The 27,118-nt window shown below is 34.9% G+C and overlaps 2 protein-coding genes across 3 annotated transcripts in view; one reads left to right on the top strand and one right to left on the bottom strand.

The window, feature by feature from the left end:
• The first annotated feature begins 11,804 nt into the window (after nucleotides 1–11,804).
• Nucleotides 11,805–15,623, top strand: LOC106123307 (uncharacterized). Of its 2 annotated transcripts, none has more exons than XM_013319557.1 (5): nucleotides 11,805–12,525; nucleotides 12,663–12,775; nucleotides 13,174–13,278; nucleotides 13,937–14,119; nucleotides 14,780–15,623. In XM_013319557.1, exons 1-5 carry the CDS (start codon nucleotides 12,411–12,413, stop codon nucleotides 14,864–14,866), a joined length of 603 nt encoding a protein of 200 aa, XP_013175011.1. In that variant the 5' UTR covers nucleotides 11,805–12,410; the 3' UTR covers nucleotides 14,867–15,623. The 2 variants fall into 2 exon arrangements, with proteins under 2 accessions (XP_013175011.1, XP_013175012.1); XM_013319558.1 differs by having other exon boundaries at nucleotides 11,810–12,525; nucleotides 13,937–14,063.
• Nucleotides 15,624–24,432: 8,809 nt separating this feature from the next.
• The window catches only part of LOC106123246 (uncharacterized), a 6,460-nt gene continuing 3,774 nt past the window's right edge, over nucleotides 24,433–27,118 (bottom strand). Inside the window, exons 11-15 of the mRNA XM_013319477.1 lie at nucleotides 27,055–27,118; nucleotides 26,682–26,977; nucleotides 26,458–26,571; nucleotides 25,955–26,117; nucleotides 24,433–25,786 (exon numbers count right to left, since the gene is read on the bottom strand). Of these exons, the coding sequence (XP_013174931.1) occupies nucleotides 24,957–25,786; nucleotides 25,955–26,117; nucleotides 26,458–26,571; nucleotides 26,682–26,977; nucleotides 27,055–27,118 (1,467 nt within the window). The 3' untranslated portion in view covers nucleotides 24,433–24,956. The remainder of the gene's footprint in view (nucleotides 25,787–25,954; nucleotides 26,118–26,457; nucleotides 26,572–26,681; nucleotides 26,978–27,054) is intronic.

Below are 27,118 nucleotides of genomic sequence, written 5' to 3'. Positions count from 1 at the left end.
TCATGTCAACAGACAGGACCGGTGTGCGAGACCGAGACCGTATCGTCAGTCGACCCATTTGCGCAAACCCAGTTCAAATTTCTTCAGTTCTAACGGCGATGATGGTAATTAAGACGAATAAAAAAACGTGTTCAGATCTTCATTTTACTGAAAATTATCACCAGCTATTATTCATACTCAGGTTAAAGCTAAATTGTTCGTCTGATGAACATAACTATTCAGCCATGTTAATTTTGTAATTTTGTACTTTTAAGCTTACTGTTTTTTTTAGGAAAGATTTAATACATATTAATAACCCTAAACAAACCAATGTCCTGTTTTGAGTGAAAACATAATTGGTCACTTTACTGATGCTATATAAAGTCCATTCCCCAATCCACAAATTTCCTCCGTGACGTTTTGTTTTGTATCTTTAGTTTTTATCTTGTAAAGTCGACCCCTGCAAGTGTCAAACCACCAGAAATAGACTTGCTATTTGTGCATTCTTTATCTGTGGGTTATCATATGAACACGATGTAATCACGTTGAGCTCAGGCACGCCCTCACTCGGCAACTAGGCGAACTCTCGTCTTTGATAAGGTGAAGGCACTCGTTTTTTCACAGACAAGATAAAACATGTTGGCGCGTGTCTATTACGTCCACTAGTCTATTTTAGAAATAGTCAATTTTAGGAAAACTAATATTGACCTATCGAATTTCAATTTGAACATGCTAACTGATAAAACCTACAAACTCTTTAGACCTAATTTTTTTTGTCTTTACACAATATTCTGAGTCATTGCCATTACGAAACTTTGCACCACCACTCATTGTACGAACAGTTGTAGTAAGTTAACAAGTTTGAGAAGTAAACGGTACTTCGTGATATAGAAAATATTAAAAAATAAAAATATTACTTTTATTGATTTTAATCGTATACCTATAGTTAATCACCCATACATTTATTGCTAAAAAAATTCCAATGAACATGATTATTTGATTTGCAAAAATGTGAAAAATTTAAAAAAATCGTTATGTTTAAAAATATTATAATAATAATAATTTAATGGAGTTATTCAAAATGTTATTTTACATTTTAAATCGATCAAACGTAAGCTATAAAGGATGAGTCAAACTAATTTCAAAGTCATTCACACGTGCTTCAAAAAAACGGCTTTTTTATTTAAAGTTAGAGAGCATAGCAACACCACCATAGTGACGTGAAAACCGATATTTCGACATGTCTTGACAGGCCCCGGTTTTTTCACCGTCTACAAATTTCTCACATACAATGCCTTTTTGAGTTAATTTATATGTAAACTCCTGTACTACAGTACAACGCAACGTGAATAATATAATTCACACGTTTTTTAAAACCTCGTTTACTGTATGTCTTTTCCGTACGGAGTCTCCAACGTCACGAATGTGTTAATTTTGAATACTCACCTAATAGACAATTGCTGTAACCATGATCTAAATGTTTCTAGTATAAAGGAAAATCGACTTGGTTGATGAAAAATAATAACAAATAAATTTGGAATGTATGTACCTATATTATATCAAAAAAATCGAACATATTTTTGCGTTGCTCATAACGAGAAACTAATTTTATTTTATAAATTAACATTTGATAAATTTCACATCTTGGCCTCTCTACAAAGACTACGAGGGTAACGTTGTCTCTAATGAGTCATGAAACATCATCGAAGGAGATCCGCATCGAAATTCCATTCAATCTATTTCAATGTAAAACTGGCCGTTTATAATGATTGGCAATTTTTTTTTAACTTCATGTAACGATATGCGATACTGCCTGAACTGCGATAATGCCTTTTCTGGTACAATGCGAGAGGTTATCTAAAATATACAAAGTTATTAAAAAAGGCGGTAGTTTCGAAAACTATAAAAGTTCGCGACGCTTGCCGTTAATAAGGCAATAAGTACCATTCGGAGTACCCTGGGTAATTGTTTGGAAAAAGTGATGCCTGACGTAAGTAGAATCTAAGTTTCTAGAATAGGTCTTGCTTAATATAATAATTAATGCTTTTAGTGTAAAATAGATACCTTTTAGTAATTAATGTAAGTGCAAGAAAAGGAAAGGTGAAATATGTTACACGGTAAGAAGGGTATCACGTGGTAGTCGTGGCTCGTGAAATGTGTGAATCACATTTTGCACTCGCTTTGTACTGAAATTCCATCGGACATAGAACTGTTATAAAAATAATTCACAAACAAAATTGAAGGCAGCACATATTGCTACAGAAATAAAAATTCCTTCGTAAAATTAATAATAACTTGATAAATATAAAGCACAACACATTATTAATAAACCCACTCAGTAGGGTTTCCATGATAACATCGCAAACATAGCTGATGAAATTAAAAAATAATAATTTGTAATTAAGCATTTAGTAAGTCAAAATATAATGATATCTTGAAACTTCGCAGAAATAATAGGGCAATCGACGAGGCGAAGGCTATCGGGAATTGAACCCAAGAACCTTACGATAACAATTAGGTTCTTTAACCACAATCGCTGGCACAACTACAGTACGTACTCAATTATCTGGACTTAATTAGATTTAGTTACTAAACAAATTTTATGTTGAAAAATGTATGAATTTCTTTATAAACGTTGATTTTAGCTGTTACATGTTTTTGTGGTTTTAATATTATGCAAAAAAGTTTATAAACTCTTTTTAAAATGTTCTTTATAAACTCGATAATACGGATAGTAGTTGTACTACAAAGTTTAATGAAAAATATGAGGAAATTAAATTAATCACAATTCACAGATTATCCAATAAAATTGAAAAGCATAGCAACCCTGCGCAGGCGCGCCGTAAATAACCGGAACGTGGTCATAAATTAATTATCTGGGTGTGTGACACGCGCTGCGCTGCGCTGACATTCCGCGCCATTCCGCGCGCACTATATCTGCTCCATTTTTCTCGGAACTCACTTTCACCGTTTGGGATCTGACGCAAGTCGGCCGGACATTGCCGCGGCGCGCTCTCCGCACAGCGCGGTAGTGCCGCTCACAATATTGCCAGACAAGATAAGATGCCATATTTGGAGTGCGGTTTTGTTAGATCGACTTATAAAATATCGTTTACGTTGTAATACTGTAGCATCTTGTATTCTGCCGTAAATGTACATTGCAAATATAAAATAAAACAGTTTTATCAGCGAAGTGTACCTTTTTTCAAATGTCATTATGCTTTTGCCGGACTTTGCCGGATTTTAATTATGTTCTCTGCTGACGGACATAAAATTTTAACCATACAAGTACTAAGATGTGAAACAAGAAAAATTACTTTTCCTGTAATTAAAAAAAACCACGAAGCTTATCTTATGTCATTATTTAAAATCGTCAATATTCCTTCAATTCCCCGTAAAAAATGCGCTAAGGGGCAGCCTAGTCAGTGCTTAGCTCTTATCCCGGCTAAGATAATAATGGTTAAGGTTAATTGCCTCTATTATTAATTTCTTTAACACGTGACAAATTATTGCAACATATTTATTGAAGATGCCATAAAAGATCTGACATAGATTGCGAGAAACTATATGTACTTGATATTTAATCCGCGTGAAACTATTAAATCAAAAAATATATGTCTTAATTTGGAAATTATAATTGTATCTTGGTATGCGGCATGGTGTCAAGTCGCTCGGTGACATTGGCGTTTGGCGCGAACCAACCACGTGCTCTTGCTGCGATAATCTATCACGAGTTATACGTCGAAACAATCTTCAATCTATTTTAAACCTAAAAGATCATTTTCTTAATAATATATTTATTTAATTTCTTTGAATAATAACAAATTCCTAATACGTGTATACCTACTTAAGATTATAGAATTTGGTTCTTGCATAAAAGGTTTATATTGGTATGGTAGCGCATTTGACTTAAGTCGTTTAGCAACCGACTACTTTAAGAAGCGTGGTTTCATTCATAAGTGCAAATGAGGTCGCGACGTATGGACATAGTAGTTGGCGCGTAGTTTCGTGGCGTCTCTCAATTAACATTTAATTAGCCATGATTGATAACTGACAGTCATGAACGTGGCTGGATTTTATTGCATTAATTAATTTATTGCATGCACTTGACGGATGTCCGGTTCATGTAAAATTACATCTTTGGTCGGGTAGTTTTTAAATTTTGAAGTATTTAGACTTGATAAAATTTCATTTTTTCTTTTCCGACTAAATATAATAGCAAGTAAACTGAACGTGAAATGTTCCACGGTATGTATTTCACAATATCGCGTCAAAAAATCCTATGTCATTCGATCAATTTGTAAGCGATACTGATCAAATCAAATAAGATACGAGTATGTGTGCCGTGCCGCATGAATCATTGACCGAAAGCGGCTAAGTATATGAATGATGAAACAAACTGCGAGATGAAAGCATTACGTTTGCACAGGTGTGTAACTGTAAAGTGACATTCATAGACAAGGTTACATCCAAGGCGTTTTCGCAATATACTAGATGATTCCATACTCCTAAGACTTGAATAAGTAAGTTTGATAGCAATTTAAAAACCTGAAGCGTGAATTTTACACAGTTTAATATTTCTGAGAATATTTTGTTGTTTTTTTGAGACATGTGATGCTATATCGTTTTTTTACATTGGATCCCAAATATTAATTAAAACATTAGTTCTTGAAATGGAATATATTATAGTATGTATGCTTTCAGATTAACGTTTTATTTGATTATGACCCAGTGGATCATACGCACGAAAAAAACCCTTTCGTGACTATAACGGTAAAATCAGTAACCTAGTAATAAGTATGACGTGTGAAGTTCCTTCATTCGATTAACTTGTATAATAAAGTTCTTAGAAAAAGGGAGCAGTAAAAACCTCGTAGTTAACCTTTCACTAATTATTAATTATACGTTTTCCGTAAAACAAGCTCATTAATGATTCAAAGAACAGCCTACAGGCGACGTGACATGTAAGCCTAAGATTTCTGAGAACCTGACTCAGGTATCCGTAGACTAGGTCACAGAGCAGACGTGGTTCGCGTCACTGGACACACACTAATAAACTGGACATACCAATAGACGATGTCTAGATGATTGTACACATTAAATTATTGAAATAAATTTTATATTAGGGACAGGAAGTAGAAACTTACCTAACGTATGAAAAATTCATGAAAGTTTGGCCAAAGTTTTCTTACACAAAAGCACTTACTTACAAATTTTGTATAATCAAAAATAATTTGCCTATTAAAAAAACGTAAAAAAAATTATGAGTTTGACTTGAACTAATAATGTATTTAAACTAAGGTAGTTAAGTAATACAGTGTGACATGCGAAATGCGTCAAAGATCTCTCTACGTTATGGGCACGTACCTCCCTCCCGGCGTATGCTCATGTCTACAATCTGACGTATGGAAAGAAATTCCCAAAATAATGATACTTCAAGTGGGTTTACGACTATTTATAAAAATTATAAGAGAAGATATGATAAGATTAATTTATGGAACCGCCACTTCAGTGAGGTGGTTTGCGCAAGGCATGAGATAAAGTTTCCATTATACATGTTCTTGGAAATTGAACAAATTTTGTTAACGTACATTGATTAAGTAAATACCGCCGTTCTCAGACACCTTCAGATTTCCGTCAATGCATTCACGATTAGTAACAATAGCGTACTTACTCTCTTATGAATGTAACTAACACTTGTTAGAATATTTAAAAGTCTGATCACCTGGAAGGCTGGCATTCAGCAACGGTGTTATTCTTGCGTAATTTTCTGCCTAGCCCGGCGTTACCTTGGCGGTTTTTCCAAATCAGTAAGTCCTCAAGAACCTAAAGTATTTCGTTCTCAACGACCGCAACGTATTTGCAGTTCCACCTCGGTGTTTCCGCTGCTCGTTTGTCCTCTACTCTTATACAAAAGTACCAACTATGTAAATTTTACGACAAGATTTAGAATTACTATTAGATGCGATGAGAGTTGAAGATATAATTATACTTTTGTAACATGTAATTAATTACATTTATAAAGATTTGTGTTACCATTTAATTCCGATTTGTTTTAGACATAAATTATTCAGTTTAGTTTTTTTTGAATCAATTAAGATTAATTAAGAATTACTGTAACCGAGCGTTTTTATTCCTTCGTACAATTCTTTCTTCACCTTGTGCTCGTATGTTTTAAGAAATCGATAGTTGGCGGATGGTTAGTAATGACTTCCTAACAAAGTTACATGCGAACCTTCACGTATGCGTTTTCAAAGAACTTACATGACGTTCATATGATACAAGAACATTTATTAATTTTACCTTGATTGTTGTTCTGCGTAAACTAAGTTGTTTTATTTTTTTTCTTATTAATCTTGTCGCTAATGTTACGCAGTAGGCTAGGTTAGTAAATTATTAAGATATTTATATTTATTTTAGATACTCTTTATAGCTGTTATCCTAATTATTTTAAGTTAGATGTGCGATTATATATACTAATATAACAAAGCGTAAACACCCACTTCTTTATAACGCAAAATCATAACCATCACGGCATATTTTTGAATTATTATTTTTGTAATTTAAAGCCCTATACTTACAACACGCTATATGCTATATATTTTCACGCCATTAAACTAAGAAGCTGAGTAAAGTATCGTAAATCGTTATGAGAGAAAGTGACAACAATTGGAAGCCAATAGCAGCAAAGATGGATGGTTGCCATGGTAACGGCGATTCTCAGCCAATCGCAAAGGCCTTAGCTGTCATTTTACCATTTGAATTTTGACATTTGCAATTGTGAGTTTTACGCAATAAAATAAAGTTTGTAACAAAACTATTCGGGAACAGCTAGTATATAAATATACAGCGACAACCTAAGTAGATAATAAGTTAACCTTATGTTAACTTTAAACTTGGCATCCGTAATCAGTATATTATGTATTACAATAATATAATAAAGTGGAGGATCTACCTAAAAAAAATATAACGTAATTAGTCGTCGTATCAAGTACAAAGTCGTAAAGATAATTATGAACATTGCATGTTATATAATGCAAATCCCACAACTTTATAATATTTATTCCTAAATCTATTGCTATATGGTAGCGTATGAGTGCACACTCAGGGTCGGTAAATGGCCACTAAGAGCGTCTCTTAGTTTAGATTTAGTACCAACTAAAGACGGATTGCGCCACTAACATCAAAACAAATACTGTAAATTTCAATCTAATTTAATTTTAAAATAAATATAATTATTATTGGCTTACAAATACATAATTTATCTCTTATAATGACTGATATTTTAATAATTAAGTTGGTTTAATATATTCTGCACATATCAAAAACATTTGTTTTTTTAGGTTAGAAAGAAAGTTGCGTTTTATCTGTCAGGTGCCTTCATCCGTCATCAAATTCCACAAACGTAATACGCATTAATCTTATCTTAATCGAATAAAATTATTTGAATTATGCTACTATGATATTAATGTATGATATTGTGCCATTACATTCCTTTGATATATTTTTGTTGATTACGAAGAAACAACAAGAAACTAAAATCTACTTAAAAACGATTAAATAGGGAAATTTGAAATTTAGGGAGGTTTGAAATTTTTAATATGACAACCCTTATTTTTCTATCTTAAGTTTCTTATTGTGCAGGTTTTTGATTAGTGATTTGTACTTTATTGTTAGCGTCTTTTGACGCCATGTTTTTTTCAATGCAAAGCTATGACGAATTTTCTCTGCAGCCAGTATATATACCTATACTGTAATACCTCATCAAAATAATCTGGTGTATTTTGGATTAATCGCGGAAATATTTATAATTAAATGCCTCGGTATGTCAGCGTGGGCTATTCCTTGGAAACTGAAGAGCCGTTGTTTATGTTAACAATGATTGGCCCGTGCCAGGGCTGCCGAAGAAATTTTGTTTGACTTGTAAAGATTATCTTTATAGTTCACTGAACTCATCTTTGCCGGTGTAAAGATCTTACATTTAATAAAAGCGTTGCATAAGTCAACTAATTAAGAAGTTACTAAGTCAAGTGCTGTTTTACTTTACTAATATTATAAATGCGAAAGTTTTATAGATGGTTGGATGGATGGACGGATGTTAGCAACTCCTGAAGGGCTAAACGTATCTCACTGAAAGGCACAGACGTACAACATGGTCTGGAAGAACACACAGACTATAGTTGATTAATAAATTAGTCTGATTAAGAAAATGGGTATGTGAACTTATAAATCAATCTTTTTATAAGAACAAGTAAGGTGATAAGCTATCCTTATATAGCTACTTTTAAAAATTGGCAACCCTATAATGATAGTAGGTGTTTGTTAAGCTATGCGCGTGGCCACCGAATACACACGTTGCACCCGATTATGTCCGTTCGCGTCACTTACACCGACATCGAAATACCGACACCGATCTATCGGTACCGACATAGTTCACAACAATCGTAGAATACCGAGTAGCTCAACCAAATTATAATTACCTTTTATCAGTGCAATCGTGCCAAACAAATAAATACAATTTTGATGCTTCTATAAAAAGCGCGATTTGTTGCAATAATTTCTTTCATATGGCGATGAGCAAAACTGTAGTTATTAATTTTTAAACTTAATAAAAGAATAAAGAAAGTTGTGTCATGACAAAAAATTAAGGCCATGGATAATTAATAAACACAAAATATTTTTTATTATAGCTTGGAGCCTTCTTAACTCCATAGTTTTTTATAAAGAGTTACATCGCAGGTAAGAGCAAATAAAACAATAAAAGTATATCACGGATCCGTAAACAGTAACTACGTAGGTATCAGCGCATTGGGTTATTCCATAACCTGCAGTTAAACAGCGAGCCTTTCGTTTATAAAAGGATATAGAACACTGTCTGGGAGGAGGGAATCCCAAATCCGTGCACACTGAGAAATGATTTTTATTTTGCAAGTTTGCGTCAATAGAAAAAAAAAAGTTAAACTGGAATAATATATTCGTATGTTTTTTTATTTGTCTCTAATTACGAAACTTTTTTTTTGTAATTCATCAATACAATATTATTTTTATTGAATCCTTTTGAAGGTATTTCAATAAAAAATAGTTTAAAAGCGAAGTCATTGACTTGTATAAGACTGATGCAAAATGATGAATGCTTCCGTTGACTTGATAAGTTGTAACTCTTTATCTGTATGAGCCAATGCGCACGTATTTTTTAAATAACAAGGCATTTAAATTTTATTTATCATGCCTCGGTCTTGTATTAAATCTGTTTACAACTATACCTTTTTTGTAAAAATATTTTTACTCAATATAATTTAAAAATAATTGTTATTGGTGTTTGTCAATAAGAGGAAAACGTCTTTTTTCTATTTGAATGTCTCTTTTCATTCATTATTTTTTATTTCATTCATTCATTAGTAATGTAATTTCTGGTCTATTATTACAGATATGACATTAAAATCTACGGTGAGAGCTTTCCATAGTGCGGTGTTAGGCATTATTTTAGTTTCACACAAAGGTAGAAGTTCAAGTGTATAATGCCTACACAGAAATGTTGACAATAAGTGAGTAGTATTGCACTGAATTGTTTAAACATTCGTGAGAAATTATAATAAATTCACGTATGACTGGTGACGGTACCGACTATATTCGAACCGGCCGGGACCCATCTCCAGGGCAATCATACGTAAGTTCAGCTGTTCCTAATTATTTTAGTACCTACTGCACTGTATACTGTTTTGCCTGACTACTCTACCCTTGTGTGAAACTAGCATTAGTCATCAAATAATATAATAACATTTTCTATTCATTCACATGATGGCATTGCGGCGGAATGCTCGGCGTGGAAGCCGACACTAAATTAATATTGGAAGATGGATGTTTTATAAACATTGTGACAGTTGGCAAAGTGACCGGCTCTGTCGTATCAACTAATTCACACTTTTCTACATATTCTTAGTAATCGCGGCATCGAAATCTGATTTTAATAACTTTCGGCGATAGCACACGTCATTGTTTTCACTTTTTGTAGGATATTAGTCAGCGATCGAACTAGCAATGCTGAGATATTGCGGTATCACACTTCGTAAACTTAAATGGACGGAAGTTAATCTGCGAAACAAGCTTTCCATGCAATGTATTATATTAAAGCTTAATAATAAACAATAGTTTCGAACAGCTTTAAACATTTTAAACTTTTAAGCTCAACGTTTAAATTGATCAACTGAAATAGAGATATAGAGATAATAATATTCGTTCGTTATCATTTTAACTACGAGGATGTCCTGTTAAATATTATCATATGCAAACGCTCCTGAAAAATTACACATTACTTTCAGACAGAGTAAGTGTTGGATCCGGTGAACGCGGGTGACGTCACTAATGATGTGGCCTTCCACCTTCCCAGAAGGCTTTACTGCAATCGATAGTTCCGCTGAACTCCACCGGAACGCCGGAGGCCGTGTCATGGCCCGCACGAAAGCACGCTAATTAGATGGAAAATTTTGTAACTAAATTCTCTTTCGCTGACTTTCTAGTTAAAGGATATTTATCAAGAACTAAACAGTAAAACTAGAGCATGGCTTTTTTTAAGAATTTTATTGTAATTTACCGAAGTGACACAAACGAAAAACTTTTTAGTTGTAATGCGAATGGACAAGCTTGCCTATCCGATAAAGAAAAATACCTTTACAAAATTTTCAAGAGATCTTTGAAATTTGTCACCTAAAAAGACAAATCTTAAAGAATAGTTTCTAAATAGATTATCGGTTACATTACTTTTTTTATACATTATGAATGTAAAGGGGTCAAGGAAAACCGCACTGTTGTGGAGTGCGAGCCATCCAGGTGGTTACGATGGAACCTGGCGGTCTGTCTTTCCTTCTTTGCGGCAGGATAAGTTCCATAAATCCCGCGGAACACTCGATGATAGATACGGTATAACTCTCGTATCAATAGACACAAAATAAATTGCAATGGGTTGTTGGCTTAGTAAAATAAATCTAGGGACTTTACCCGGATACCTTGTAGAGAATTATCGTATTATAGTAATTTAGATATGAAGCAATGATATGAATTTTGCTTTATTGCAGCTCTAGAATTTTATTAATTTAATTTTATCTATTAATTTTCTTATTGCCGTTGTGACATGTTAACACTTCAGGATTCCAGGCAGTGTATTTTTTATAGCAAAAAAGATTACGTTATTCCTTTTTTCTACAACCCTACTCGTGTTCTGTCGCTCCAGCAATATTTGCCTTTCTACCTTACCCATTGATCTTTATAATCTCTTGATAGCGTGTGGACCGGGTCATATTACGTGTGACGAATAAATACCTGATTTTTGTAAATAATTATAGAGCATATATGTAAATATATAAGAGTAGTGATGATGATGCTGCGGATGTCTAAAAAAGACCTTTATCAAGCCCCAAGTTTTACCTCATATCAGACTGTGTTTCTAAAATACCTAGGTTCAGCCATACCGCTTGCCCGGTACTTTCCCTATCTTGAATTAACATCCTAACTTCTTAAGCAATCTTTGAAAAAAAAAGATTAATACGCAATTATTAAAATAAAATGTAAGGCAATGAAATATTGTTGTTAAATATTTGTATAGCTATCAGTATAAGACTACTACTACTACTTAAACAAAATTATAAATTTAATCAACATTGTCATCACACGCGCGAACAAATAGACACATTACTACTTTGACCGGAGATCAAACGCGATAAGACAAACGAAATTACAAGACAATTTGTTATTTAAGCAAATCCGGTGAGACACGCGCCGGTCGGCGCAGCGCGCGCGCAGCTCCCCGGACCCCGCGCAACGCTAACGGCGCGGCGCGGCGAGGCGCCAACCTCCTCGATAAATTATGTGACAAGTCCGCGAACACGCTATGACACAACATTATGAAGAATTAGGAAATGGCTTATCGCATTGTAGAGATAAGTCGATTGAACGTCTGAAAAATATTTCAATCGCCCTAAAGAATCGTAAATGGACTTTCCTAATCGGATAAGAAGTTTCACGAAGTACAGTCATACTAATGAAACGATTTTTGATCACTGAAATGGTGCAGCGAGCGCAGGACGTAAAACCCGTTCGGAACCCTCGAGTCACGACACCGCAACGGAGATCCGTTAAGCGGCACCGACCACCGCGCCACACAGACATCCCGAAACCGTTCGCCGAAAAGTCTAGCGAAACGTCATGACGCCGGCGTCAGCCGTCAACCGTCAGCTGAGCACACACGGAGAGGCGGAGCGGTGACGTCACACCTGACGCCGCCTCGGACCCGCACGCATTGAGTCAGGCTTTATAATTGAGAACCGCGGCCGAAGCCACCACAACCCAACAGACCGGCGGAGTAGCAACACGTGCGAGTGCCGAGTGCCAGAGTGGACTGCCGTGATTCCGACTGTGAACTTTATCAGTGAAGTGAAATGGAGAAAGCTTTGTTTGTTGTTGTGGTGGCGCTGGCGGCGGCCAGCGCGCACCGCCACCACCCTAAGTTCCCCAAGTCCTCGGAGGAGGTCGACACCTCGCTGTACAAGAAAGGTGAATAATACCTTGTTGATGCCACTCATGTCCCGCTTCAGTGACAGTGAGACTATGGACCATGACTCTATTATTTTAATATGTTAATCAGTGTCGTTGTAAAGTAAACACAACTAATAATGTATTATTTTCGACAGTGGCGTGTTCAAGTGAAAATGACCTGTTGAGAAATGAACTCATTGAGAAGTCAAAATGTGGAGATCCAAAGGAGGTGTTCGTGCCCCTGCATCCGCGGGCCACGCATGAACAGGTAATTTAAGTTATTTCATCCCTAAAATATGATCAGTAGTTACTTAAATAATAATTACATAGTAAATCAAAATGAAATGGCGTAATATTATAATTATTTCTTTGACCTCATTATACTAAAGCTTTCTATTAACGCGTGATGTCCACATTGTTACACGAACTATTTGTTAATTGTCTCCAATTAAAATACAATACCTAATTATTTAATGGCCTAATTTATAATATAATTTTAATAACTTCAGAATTTTAAAAATTTGCGACAGTTTTTTGGAGTGTTTAGTCAAAATGAAATATAAAAATGTAAATTGTCGTGTAGATCCGGAATTGTGGTGATTAAAGATGCGTGAGAAAATCCGCTTAAATTGAATGTGTTGTGTGACGCGGTCGGTTTTCCCCCAGGTGAGCCCGGGCGCGGTCTGGGTGAAGCGCTGCGTCGGCCTCTGCGACTACGAGGCCTCGGGCTCCAAATGCGTCGCCACCAAAACTAAAATCCAGCACATACCGGTGAGTACCAGCCGTACCGTCGTATCGTAAGGACAAGTCTGTTTATCTCTGCTAAATTAGGTGCATCCTTGACACAGTTCCGACGGCCGCTGGGCGGGCTCGTCGTCGTTGCGCAATTGGTGCCCTTAATGATAACAATTACATAAGTTGCATTTTCTAGTACTTGCGGCGCACATGTGACTCGACGAGTTAAAATCGTCCACTTCATTATTTGTTCTGATACACTTTCTATAATTGTAACTGAGTCAGCAGCACGCTTGAAACCGGAAGTGATTTGGAAACATTCCCATTATTGTTACCCAGTAATTATATAAATATATTTTGTGGCAAAATATCTTTGAAGATAATAAATGTATTAGGTATTTCAGACACACCTGGAATTTCCATTTGCAATGAGTAGCTCGACTTTAGTTAACTCACAAAGGTTGTTCACATCTATTGTAATAAGATTACGAAGATAAGAAACAAATGCTATCTAAAACAAAAACAGCTATTAAATCGTTTAACAAATCAACAGAAAACATAAAAGGGTACGAATATTGGAACTATTTCTGTAAAATAGGTCAGCGCTGACAACGAGCCAAAATTTATCTTAGTAATTAATCAAAGACTCGATAGTTGTTAGTTCGTGTGGTGACGTGTTATGTTTTTGTGACAGGTGAGGATATACAACGTAAAGACGAACAAGGAAACGTGCTCCACGTACCCCGTGGAGGTGCATGAGAGTTGCGGTTGCTGTGCGCTGTCGGCGGCGGAGTGCGGAGCCCCGAGGGTGTTCAACCCCCGTAAGTGCTCCTGTCAATGTCCCAACGTCGAGGAGAAACGGATTTGTCACAGGAAGGTGCGTAAGATAATGGATGTCTGTGCACTAACGCATCTGCGGCGCCGGCGCGCATCTCACGCCAAAAGGCTCATAACAAAACGCTTGCTCAATGTCCACTTGCATTAAGTTCTTCTTTTGCATTAGAAGCAGTAAAAATTCTTTGATTTTTTTAGCTTTTAATATTCACACATTCAATCACTATTTTTTTTATTTGCAACAAGTTTTAAGTTTTCGATGTATTTCATTTTATCCACCATTTTAACGTGTTTTCAGAATTTTATAGCATACTATATTTAATATTAGTTTTAGTTGTTGTGTTTGCATGATTTTGTATAATACTTATCCCAAATACAGAATTGTAATAATGATCATAATATTCATGTTGTCATTGTTTTGGTTAGCGTGTGCCGTGCCGACATCCGTTGTCTTACAAAATACTTCTTTAACACTATTTACAATTTATTGTTTGCTTCTTTATTTTGCTTATTGTTTTTCAACACACTTTATAGTTTTTCGTGCTGGTTCGATTAATGGTTAAATAACCATGAATTGAATCGCAAGCGACAGATAATCTTCAAGTCTGTAAACAATTCAAATTACAATATTTCCAGACTTGTAGATAAACATATACAAAAAGAACCAACTCGGTTTTGGAACGGTTTTTTCTTTTTGTTACAGCGGAACCAGAATATGAAGTGGAATCGGTATAAATGTATTTGTGAGGAAAAGAGAAAGACCAGGCGAGGATACCCGCCAGGATTCTGATCCACTCAGCTCAACAGTGAACAGTTTGAATGACAGACTCAGTGAAGTGAAAACAGAAACAACAAACATTTGGCATTAGTGCACGACTGAATTAAGTGTTTATAAAAATCGTATTGTTGAAATGTAAACAGTATTATAGATATAAGTTTATTTATTTGTTTAGATAATAAGATTATGGGACCAAAATTAGCTGTGACTTAACTCAGTTCCATGAAATTTGCTCTTTGTACTTAAATTTCAAATCCTATTAGTTTTATATTATTTATTTTAATACTTTAAATAGCTTTGATTTTTTTTTGATATGACTTTGTGTCGATAGTTTGTAAGTTCTAGGACATCACTATTCAGTATTTTGTAGGCTACATTGTAAGCGCTAATTGCGCAATTCCTAAATTGTGATATAGTTATTCCAGTAGGTTATTCTTTTATTATCAATAAGGCATTTACTTAATAGGTAATAAGAACATTTGCTTCTAGTCAAAAGGTTCTTTTAAATGTATTTATTTAAATTATTTTAGAATCAATTTGTAAATTAGCTCTCTGTATAAATTTTCGCTCTTCTTTTTATAACAATTTTTCATTAGCAAAATTTATTTAGTCTTATTTGTAAGGGTCCTAGTCTGAATTGTGCCAAAGGCATGGAATCTCCCTTCATTTTCTAAATTAATTTCCTTATTTATTAATAGTTTTTAAGATGAGCTTCAAAAGCTGGAAGTGATTGAATCACATATTGTGTAAACGATTATTTTATTCCTAAATTGAAATAAATTTGTACTTAACTTTTTTTAAAAAGACTTTTCTTTATCTTTAGATATGAATGTTATGGTTCATCGGGATGACTTTGTGTGAGTGAAATTTACTGTCACATTACTCATTGCGCGACGTAGTTAAAAAAAAGATCAGTCACCGTGACATATCTCATGGCGAGTGTCGTACTGACGTAGGAAGCAGTACAATACTAGTTATTACCACATCGTACTGGACAAATAATATCAGTAATCAGTTGAAAAGAAAATAAAATTTATCGAAACAAAAATTGGCCATTCATCTATAACAAATGATGCAACATGGGGTGATACCTTGGCATGTGATATAGTTACATATTATCCAGTTTTATTCATGTTTAGCCTTTCTTCAATCATCAGGGGTATTGTTGGAATCCTTGCAGATTGAGCTCCATAACTAATCGTCACTTTTTGATTCGAACATCTTGTATAAAACATATTGCTAACTCTCAGTTTTGTCAAAGATATTGTGAGAGATGAGTTGCAACCTGTAAATATCTGCAAAGACATTCAAAAATATGTGTGAAGTTAACCAACTCGCAATGAGCCAGCGTGGTTGAGAATGGCCTAGTCACCCCCAAATTAGGGTAGGCTCCGAGTCCCTAAGTGGGGAAGTATAGTGAAGTGATGATGAATGATCTTAACTAATATTTAGTATTCTATACTTTGTGATGTCATTTTACTTGTTAATAGAATAAACAAATTGAGATACAGACTTTCGAATTATGTGTAAGTAGTTGTTACTACGTAATGGCTACGTGGCTTTTAACACATGCTATTTAAATTAGAGGTTACATGAAAATTTATCAAACACACGCCAATTATAATGCTGCCATAAAATCGTCATATATTTAAATTAAATAATCTAACGTATAAAATAAAGTGAGTTCAATCCTAGGCATGACGTCTTTTTCTTCTTCTTCTAGCTCTGCAGCCCTTCGTGAGCCTCGGCGTGGTCCACTCTTTTCACTTCGGTCTATCTCTGGGCACGAACCCTAATTTGCTATGTCAAGTATTTTCGCATCTCAATTTACGCCGCATATACATCGATGCTTTGGTCCTCTTCGACTTCGACGACCTTCGGGATTAAACATGTACAACAATAACATAAATATTAATTATAGAAAAATCCAATTAAATCAATTATTAATGCATAATCTTGGTGAAGTCCCCGCAAGAATCAATCAACTTTTATCATTTAAGTCTGAGGAAAACGTCACCGGCGCGATGCGTGAGCGGACTGAATTTAATGTAATTCCGAGAAATGTCAGGGAGCAACTAGATCTTATCGCTTGGATATTCCAAGAAAATACTAATTGATGAAATATGTGCAGTATACCGTTTTATGCAATGTTATTCGAATTCGAAAGTGTATTTTACATGATTGAACAAGTTTCGCTACTTGTTTTTAATGTACCATTTGGAAGGTCATGAATCAGTTTCTAGGCTGTATACAGTTAGCTAACAATGTTCAATTCTTTACGTTATTCAAACAAGAAAATCATAATATAAACAGACTGTCTACTTTGATAATATCCCATAATAAATTAACTATCGATGATTTTTGATTCACTTAAAAATCTTTTTTTATTTTGAGTTAAGAAAGGCGAAAGCTTAACTAGCGTATTATAGACTACAATTTTTAACAAATGAGATGGAAACTCGGCAAACCTATAACAGCCACGTGGGTACTTTATATTTATCTTTATGTAAACGTTTGATAGTATGTTTATGGCGCGACTCACGGTTCGTCTATTCCAGTTTCGAAATGCAGCTAATTTTAAAGGGCTTCCTACTGTACAGTACTGTAGTACTGACGGACTAACAGTATCGTAGCACGGCGCTACACGGCTACGAGCGTAGCGTTACTCACTGCTATTCCTGGAGACTCAGCGGTTAAAAAGGTACAAGGAAAATTTAAAATCAACTGATGAAAATTCTTTAAACGTTAGTTTTTCTTTTTTACAAAAAGAAATATGTTTTTATCATTTTAAATGCTATATATCTAGGGATCATAATCAGTAAAGTAGTTTTCTCTTAAGTTGCGGTTAAAATATTTAATCAAATTACAAAATACTATAAGTACAACTTGATGTAATAGTTAATAACGGTACGGATCATTAAAATTACAGTAAATTAACTGTATTTTTTATCATAATAACTATAACTAATAGTTCATTACATCCATTACGGAACTAAGAGCCAATAAACAGTTGAAAAAGCCGCAAAACGACCATTGTTATGTCGCTGCGAGCGCGTGCGAACTTACCGCAGAAAAACATTAGAAAAAAGCAATATTTGATAAAAACTCAGTTATTCCCCCAATGCGTATATTCCACAATTAAAAAAAAAAACCTAATCAGAAATAAATTGCGTGTATTATGTCGGCGTGGCTTTGATGTTTAACTGGTGCGATCCGGATAATCCGTAAGCGATAATTGGCTGCTGCTATATCAGCTAAATCTGTCTGCGACATATCAATTATGATTAGTTTACTTATTTAAGTATATTATAAATCTTGTTCAATATTACTATTATTATTTATTTAAGTTCCGGAAAGACCAATTATTTTTATTTTATTCAAATGTCTGTAAAAGTGTTCAATAGATTCATATTAATAACACGATTTTAATGTTTATATATTTTATACAGATATTTAGAATATACTAATATATTGATGGAGAAATTCTTATGAACCTTATGTTTGGAATCAGATTTAAATTTGGCAAAAGATAACCACTTTCTACGTAGAATTACTTTAAGATTTAAAGATTACTTTTGTTTGAATTGCTAATGTTTTTTATCTTTCACAATTAACTATTGCTATAGATATTATGATTTATAAAACGTATTAGTTAAATAAGCGGTTATGTACATATAACATACGACGTAGGACTAAATACATAACAGAGGGCGGGGTATCAAACTGATGACAAACCCGTCCCCGCGTCACACGGCAAACGGAGAATGGCCAATGTATCGTGCATCTGTCTCATTCTGCAAATATTTGCTTTCATTTTGTGTTCAAATATTTAAAAAACAATAAACGTCACATTACGCAAGTCGAAAACAAACTGCGTAAAATTTTATGATGCAGTTAATATTTTATAGAAGTATATAAAGACCATAGTTTGAATTTAAAGGAATATTTTAATATATAAGTAATTTAAATATACTGAACCTTATCTTAATTACATCTGCATACATTCACAATTATGTGTGTTAGGAAGAAAATCCGACATCGGCGCAACACTAGCATTACTAAAATATCGACGTTTATGTCCCCTCACTAATCATTCTGACACTTGACTATGTAATGAAAGCGCGCCATTCGCGACAAAGGATTCTAATTAATAATGTCTAAAATTAGAAAGGAGACCGATATTATGTTTTGGAAAAAATGTTACGCAAGTGAAAATTCACATTAGGATTTAATTATTTAACACTGTAATTAACTTAATTGATATTATAAAAATATTAACCAGGAAATGGCAATATTATCAAATTAGGTGCTTTACACAACAGTAATCAACATATAAAACAGTATACATACCGTTTTGACCTCTTGTAGTAAAAAGGGGCCAAAAATTAAACGCATATATCTTCTAACAATATCACTACAACACAAACTACTTGAATTATCTGCAATCAATCTGCAGACACTGCAGCATCCGGCAATGACTATGATTACTTACTGCAATTCGTCTCAGCACGCGACGTATATTCCACTGACACACTTGCACCTTACTTCCGACACGAATTAAACCTAATGAGTTTTGTTTTAACATATTAATTTACATTCGTATAGGCTATAGTCGTAGAAGATCTTCTTGCCCTTCTGTCTTCAGTATACTACTCTGCCAGTCGTAATATATTTTGCACCGTCTCTAAAATCCATACTTCTTCCGTCTTCTTTCCTATTCAAATTCATTCTCATTACTTTCATGTTTCTCTAAAACTCTATAGACATGCTAGATATGCAGTTCACGAAATCTTGTTAATATAAAACAGGTTAACATTTAAAATTGCTTTATTTAGATCCTGGCATAATAAGCATAACGAGTCAATGATACGGTTAATTTTGGTTATAATAAAAACTTTGCGGTTTGATCGCTATTACAGCATTGGGTAATACCATGTCCGGCCTCAGCTACGCAAAAACTCTTTGAGATGGAACGAAAAGAACAACATGTAATCATAATTTATTTCTTTTGTTTCACACCAACTTGTTTTAGATTTAAATAAACGGAAAAACTCAGGACCCCCACAGTGCAAACTACTGGACCTAGAAAATTTTGCACAAAGATTTCTCTTGCTAGTGGTGAATAACAATACTCTTGGTGAATCACAATCACATCACCAGACAGTCCTAAGTTCTAATATAAAAAAATGTTATTCCTTATCCAAATTGTTTAAAAACACGTCAATATCTTTCTGTTTTTCACGAGTCTACGTTGATGCATCCAAAGTCGTAGAAAAACAAACATCGTGCAAATGTTTTAGCGCATTTTGATATCAGCAAACATCTGTCACGAGCAAGTGACTAAGCCGCAAAAATAATTTGTGATTCTTGTACACGAGATGTTTATTTTCATAATCTTGTTAAATTTAACGACGTCACGAGATCGACGACGTCACGTCGGGTTTTAAAGATAACTGTAAAATTGAGTAAGGCGCGTGGAATTTAAACCTACGTACGCACGGTTATCATGATGTATAAAACAGTTGTAAATCTCGTAATTATAAACAATGAATCACAATACGGCATCAGGATTATGTTCGTTGAGTTAATCTTGGCCATTGGGGGCAGATTAACCAGCCAATGTAACAAAATGAGTAATGTTACTGCGTCGATTGTACATTTCGTAGTTTAAATTAAGAACCCTTCAAAAGTCTTGAAAGGCGCAAAGACAGCATTGTGTGCGCAGTGTCCAAGTTTGAGAAAAAAATGCAAACAAAATAAAAGATAAGTTTGCAATGTGATGTTATGTACAATAGTGTAAATGTTACCAAAAGCAGTAATGACAAATCAAATGTATATGATTTATACATAAACCGACAAGCTTTCTCGCATAACAAGTGTAATCGATAATGAAAAAAATGTTTATGCGAGTGGCTGCCTCTCGCCAGTCGCCGCGGCAGACAACACGGCGCCCATACACTTTAGCATTCTTAAATTTCTAGACTTAATCATAAAAGTTTCCGGATTGCTGGAGCAAATGTTAACTGTATAAAATAAATTTGAAATCATTGTGCATTTTATTAACCGATTATCGCAAAAGAAGGCCATAGTTTTTAAGCTCAACTGAGGTACTATTAGGTAATTAGCGCTATCCTATTTTAGCGTCTTAAAAGATGCTAAAATAAAAAAATCTTGATTTTTTTTATTCTAAGCGTCATATTTATCGAACACTTTTACTTCATTAAATGTACAAATCACCTATGAACGTAATCGAAGGAGAAAAATGTTAATATTTCGTTAACTTACGCCTCGCCTAAAATGGCAAATTCGGTAGCGCAGCGCGCGCGTCATTAACCCGCGGCAGCGCGAATTATTTTAGACTTGCAACACTCGAATTAGCTCGCGTACTGAATATATTATTTTTAAACGTAAACAATCGTCTTTAATTAGGATCGGTTCAACGGAACGTGCGTGGGCGTGGCCATCGGCCGCGTGGACTGCACTGTTTGTTTGCATTCACCAGCGCTCGGACGTGTTTGTTTGATGAGCTTAGATTTAAGGCTAATTCGTTGCGATCGCTGAAAGACACGGTTCTTTAAACCGATTAAGCGTAATCGATTTGCTGAGTCAGGTTAAACTGATCAGTCGTTTTAAACAACTGTGGAAACTATTCGAATGTTCTACTTGCTTTTTGGGATTTGGAAATATCCCTTATGGTTTTCAGAATATGGCATCTTCTTAATACTTCCATTACCGTAACAGAGTACGGTATCCGATCTCATTAGGCAAAAATTTTACGTATTCCCATTTAGTATGATCCTGACCACGCCTCCATTTTATATATCCAGACATTTGTATTCCTAAAAAACACTACGAATTGCACTTAATTGATGGGAAAATTAACATAAATTGAATTTCTATATTTTAACGTATTAAAATTAAATTAAATTATGAGAAATATTCAAAAAATCCTAAAAAAGTATGTAAAAACGAAATAAATTATTATTTCTAAGTTAGTTATGTGACAAAGGATTTGACAGTAAAAAGCGCGGTAATGCGGGTCGCGCGCTACTGTTACTTTCCAGCGCTTTCGCGTTCCGACTTCTCTCGTTACGGCTCCAGTGGAAAATCCCTCCGGCCCGGTACACTGGCGATCAGGCACGTATCCACATTTTTTAAGCCCACGAAAAATATTTCTATAGTTACTCATTTGACCAGAAACAAATTCCAGTGTATTTTGTGTAAAAGTTTGAGTGCAAAAACATTTTAGAAGCAAATAATTTTAGTTGCGGCCCACGTTAACATGTTCCAGTACATATTTATATCAAAACAAGTTGATTCTTTTGTAGAATTATAATTATAGACTTGAACAAAATTATTATTTGAACGTTTAAAAGGAACATATGTTGAGACAATCACGAATAGTTCATTCAAGGCGGTGTGAAAGCGCAATAAAAATATTAAGTTGAACGTATTTAAACTTATCATCTAAAAGAAGCAAATTACTGTGGGTTTTTGAGATGAAAATCCCCGTATAAAACGCATTGTTAACTCTGTTTTATTAAAGATGACAGATGACAGGGATGATATGTTTATACAGATATTATATTCTCAGAAACTCACGGTTAATCATGATATATTACAGCGGTAAAACAAATAAGCAATTCATCAGTTTCAGTAGTTTCTTTAGTTGATAGAGTGCCGCAAAATATGTTCCGAATGGTAAACATAATTTATTGTGTACTAAAAATTTCTTACATATCCTGCTATTTTAAAATAATTTTAGTAGCCTACATACCTATTTCCTGAAATACGGTACGGCTAAAATTAACAAAGCAGTCTTCCTGCAATCTATGCCAAAAGGATCCAATTGTAAAGGCTATGGAATGCTACACATATCACGCCATGTTATTTGAATAAAACGACTAACATATCGGCTCTTACTCGAAATTAGCTTTGTGTAAATATCGTATAGCAATCAGGAACAAATATACGACTATGAATGAACATCGATGTCCAACCATAGACACGGGAGCGAGCGAGCGAGAATTCTTGGCGGTAAATCAAACGGAAATGGCGGGAATTCTCCGCGCATCGACTACCCGCAGTTAACGTACAGATAATTTTCACCGAGAACGATTTACGATACATTGTTGAAATATTTAGTGTATTTGAGTAACCCCATTTCTAATTTTATGTGTTCTAGTAAAGATCAGCCATCACCTATTTTTTAACACATTATAATCGTTGCCTCTATTTCTAGTGCCTTATTTCTTTTCAACATTATTTTCAAGTCTTTAAAATCACCAGAAATGGCAAAAGATTAACTTATGGCTCAGAAATTCTTCAGTAATAAATACTAATGTGTAGATGGATGGATGTTTGAAGGTATTTCCAAAAAAGTTGCATGGATCGCGCTGAAATTTGGCGTAGAATATAGCCTGGAAGAACACATACGCTGCTAAATAAGTTCTTTATATTCCGCGCCGAGTCGCGGGCGACATCTAGTAATCTTTATAATGAAAAACAGTGTAGTCTGAAGTTTTCATGTATATAAAATATAATAATTCCGTTAGTCGACCAAAAAATAAAACAAATAGTTTTGTTTCACGATCGTAAGACATAGACCGTTGGCGATATTTATTCTGTTAAAATTTATCACATTAACAAAAAAAAAACAACCAATAAGTGCAAAAAGAAATTAAAATAAACAATAAGATAATTAAAAAGTTAACAATAAATCTTAATATCTATAACTAGAAGTAGGTCAGCGGTGGATACTTACTTATATATTTATACTAAAACACATGTAACCATCTCATCTCACTGCGTTCTAAATTGATCGCTTTGTATATTATGCTGGTATTCAGTACATCTTATATACACGAGTTATTTACATTGTGTTCAAAGTATATAACAACTATATACACATAAAGTTGTTCTGCTTTTGGCACCTTTCTAAGTACATTACAAGTAAATTAAAATATATTCAAAATTAATGAACACAGAGCTAAAGAACATGGTAGTCAAGTTAAAAAATTCTTTACATATTTTGGACCATTTCCCAAAAAAAGTGTGAACAGACGACAATATACTTTCAAATACCAAATACCACAATTTACACTATTTTTTTTTAAGTTTAAAAATGATTTATAAAATGCATTACTTATAATATTTTTATTCAGGCACTTATCAATTTTTCTTAATGAATGAAATTGTAGTTTTTTCTTTTAAATTTTTCCTATTGTAAAGTTAAACACATATTTATAACTTTAAAAAAATCAAAGTTTTCCGAGGCAGTATCTATACATCTTTGAGATGCGAAATATTTTAACATACTAAAGGGTATTAAGTTTAACAAATATATAACATACTGGAAGGAATAAAGAGTATGTTATTTCAGCTAATGTAATATCACAATTATATGATTCTTAAAACAATTATTTCTTCAAAAATGTAACCAGATTTAAGACATGTATCAATTAGTTGAACCTGGATAAGCAAGAAACTGTGTGGTCCCGATGTCAACCTTCATAAGCGAGAAACTTGGGTAAGAAATCTGTGTAAGCGAGAAAAATACTCCAGTCTGTTGGACTCTCGCTTATTCAGGTTCAACTTTGTTTTTTTAAGCAGTCGGATCTAATTTGATTTTGCATTGTACTTTTATATACATTATAAAATTCTAAATATATACATACCCAATTGTAGATTGCTTATTATATCACAACAATCAAGTAAATACTTGATTCAATTTGATATCAAATTTAAAATAAACAAATTTCATATAACTGTTTTAAATCGGATAAAATTTGTTCAAAAACAACTCTAATGACTTTACTACAGTTTTAAAATAAAATCGAGCAAAAGTCAAATTTAAAAATGGCCTAATAAAATTGTTTTTAATTCAAATGTATCAACTTTCAGCCTGCAATCAACTTTTTCTCTCATTATTATTTCTCATTGTATTTCATGTATAAATAGCCGTACTACAATTTAACCCTATCATACCCTAACTAAATACATACAAAAGACCAAAGAGATCTTACCTCAGATATAAAGAACACAAACTTCAATTCCACTATTTGGTCCCACTGTGGGTACGTCTCACTGATACACTGCACTTTCAAACTGCCGTTATATTATAAAAAGCACTTAATCTTTCTAAGAACACATTATCCATATTATCTGTAGAAAGTCCATCATTTCTAACGTCCCTACTCATTTCTCTGTCCAGTTTCATATCAATAGATTGCGAGGAACTGGGAATAATATAGTTTTTACTTTTATCCGAATGTGTATACACATGGAAATTTCCATCCGTGTTCTTCTCTATATGTGTAAACACTTGGAAATTACCATCAGTGTTCTCCGATCTTATATTACTTTTGTCCAACTCTTCTATAGGTGGACTGTTCCGGAACATCGGTCTAAGCACTGCTAATTCTCTTTCTTCAGTCAACCGATCGCTTTCTTTATACATTATTTCTTCAGAATAATCTTTTTTATAACTTTGCAACACTTCATTGCCTCTGTATTCAAATACATCTTTGTACTTATTGTATTCAACTTGTCTTGTATCAAATACTTCAACGTTATTCGTATATTTATCACTTATTTTCATCGCCACCTCTTTATTAGGAGCTACGGTAACATTTGGAGCACCTTTCTTAGTTTGAGTTTTCTTTGTTGGTTTTGTTGGTTGTTTCTTGTCTAAGATGCTCTTCAGTATCGGAAGACGGTTGCCAGCGGTTTTCTTCGAAGATTTTACGTCTTGGTTTTTGAGCTGGGGTTTGGGCTCTTCAGACTTGGTCTTCTTATCCTTGGTGTCTTTGGGCTTCGGCTTCATCTCGTCAACCCGCAGGCGGACTTTCTCGTGTATGAGCATGTGCCGGCGCAGGTCGTACGCGACTCGGAAACATTTCTCGCACTGCGGGCACTTGTAGGGTTTACTACCTGAATTAAAAAAAAATATGATAAATAATTTTGACGATGACAATTTTTGCAAAGACAAATAAAAGGTGTATATAACTGTAACGTTACACTATTTCATTTTGTAAGGACACGAGTTGTGTCGGTGAGGTGTTGGTGTGGTACAGCAGATGGGATCGTGTGTGTACGTGCCTGTATGCGTGCGCATGTGACTGAGGCGGTAGGAGGAGGCGCGGAAGGTCTTGTTGCAGTAGTCACACTTGTAGTTGCGCTCCCCGGTGTGAATGCGCCGGTGCACGTTCAGCGAGTAGCGCCGCGCGAACTCCTTCTCGCAGAACTCGCATTTGAAGTTTTTCTGCAACACAACGTAATGCATTTCTCCGATGTTAATGTACAAGAGTGACATACTCCACAGTGACCATTGTTGGATTTATTGCATGGTTACAGTTACCATAGCGACCATGTTGGTGTGCTGATATTGGTTTGTAGTTGTTGTCCCGTCCTTATATTATAGTTTTTTTTTCCAATTTACTGACCCCGTAAGGTTAAGAGCGTGAAAATGTATAGTCTATGCGTGGCGTAGGTTTTGAGTATTTTTTATTAAAAATATACTGTGATTGCTGACAGACATCCAGCGTTACAAAGAAGTGTGTATTTATAGATAAGTAAGTAGAGGGAGCAGTATAGGTAGGCACCTGGTCGGAGTGTATGGAGGCCTTGTGGTACTTGAGGTCGCTCCACTGACGGAAGTTGCGGCCGCACTCGTCGCAGGCGCAGGGCCGGTCCCCGCTGTGCACGCGCCGGTGTACCTGCAGCACACGACAATGCTACATATATCTCACCGGTAACAATCAATCAATCTTCTGATTACATTTATATTGCTCCTTCAGGCCGGATGTGGACCGGGAAGGTGTGTGACCTTCAAAGCTGCAGCGGTGTAGAATCCCTTATCGCAGTCCTTGCAATAGTGCTGCTTCTCCCCGTGCATCAGCATGTGGTACAGCAGACTGTTCCGGTGATGGAACACTCTGTCGCAGAGCGGACATTCGAATTTCTTGACAGCTTTCTTTTTGCCGGCGGACGCTTTCGTAGTCTTCTCGTCGCGCGGAGGCTGTGGGGGGTGGGGTGGCTCCGGCGGGTTCTCGATTATTGCAGTGAAAGAGGAAGCCTCCTGATTCGGCACTTCGCTTTCGAATATCCGTTGGAGAACTTCTTCTGTGAAATAAAAAAATATTGTAGAGTTTATGTTTGAATTTACTAAATTACAATAAGCGGTGACACAGTCGAGCTACCTTTAAGTTGCGGCGACTGTCTGTTCATAGCGGCAGGTGTGCTGACTGGCGGCAGGGGTGCGGG

The sequence above is a fragment of the Papilio xuthus genome, unplaced genomic scaffold, assembly GCF_000836235.2.
Source record: "Papilio xuthus unplaced genomic scaffold, Pxut_1.1 DF826115.1, whole genome shotgun sequence".
Classification (NCBI taxonomy): Eukaryota; Metazoa; Arthropoda; class Insecta; order Lepidoptera; family Papilionidae; genus Papilio; species Papilio xuthus.
This window is presented reverse-complemented; position numbering and strand designations above follow the sequence as displayed.

Excerpts from the sequence above, each read along its gene's own strand:
- LOC106123307 (XM_013319557.1), top strand. The coding sequence starts at position 12,411 with ATGGAGAAAGCTTTGTTTGTTGTTGTGGTGGCGCTGGCGGCGGCCAGC. Across the intron at positions 12,526-12,662 it reads CACCTCGCTGTACAAGAAAG|TGGCGTGTTCAAGTGAAAAT; the intron begins GTGAATAATACC and ends TATTTTCGACAG. Across the intron at positions 12,776-13,173 it reads CGCGGGCCACGCATGAACAG|GTGAGCCCGGGCGCGGTCTG; the intron begins GTAATTTAAGTT and ends GTTTTCCCCCAG.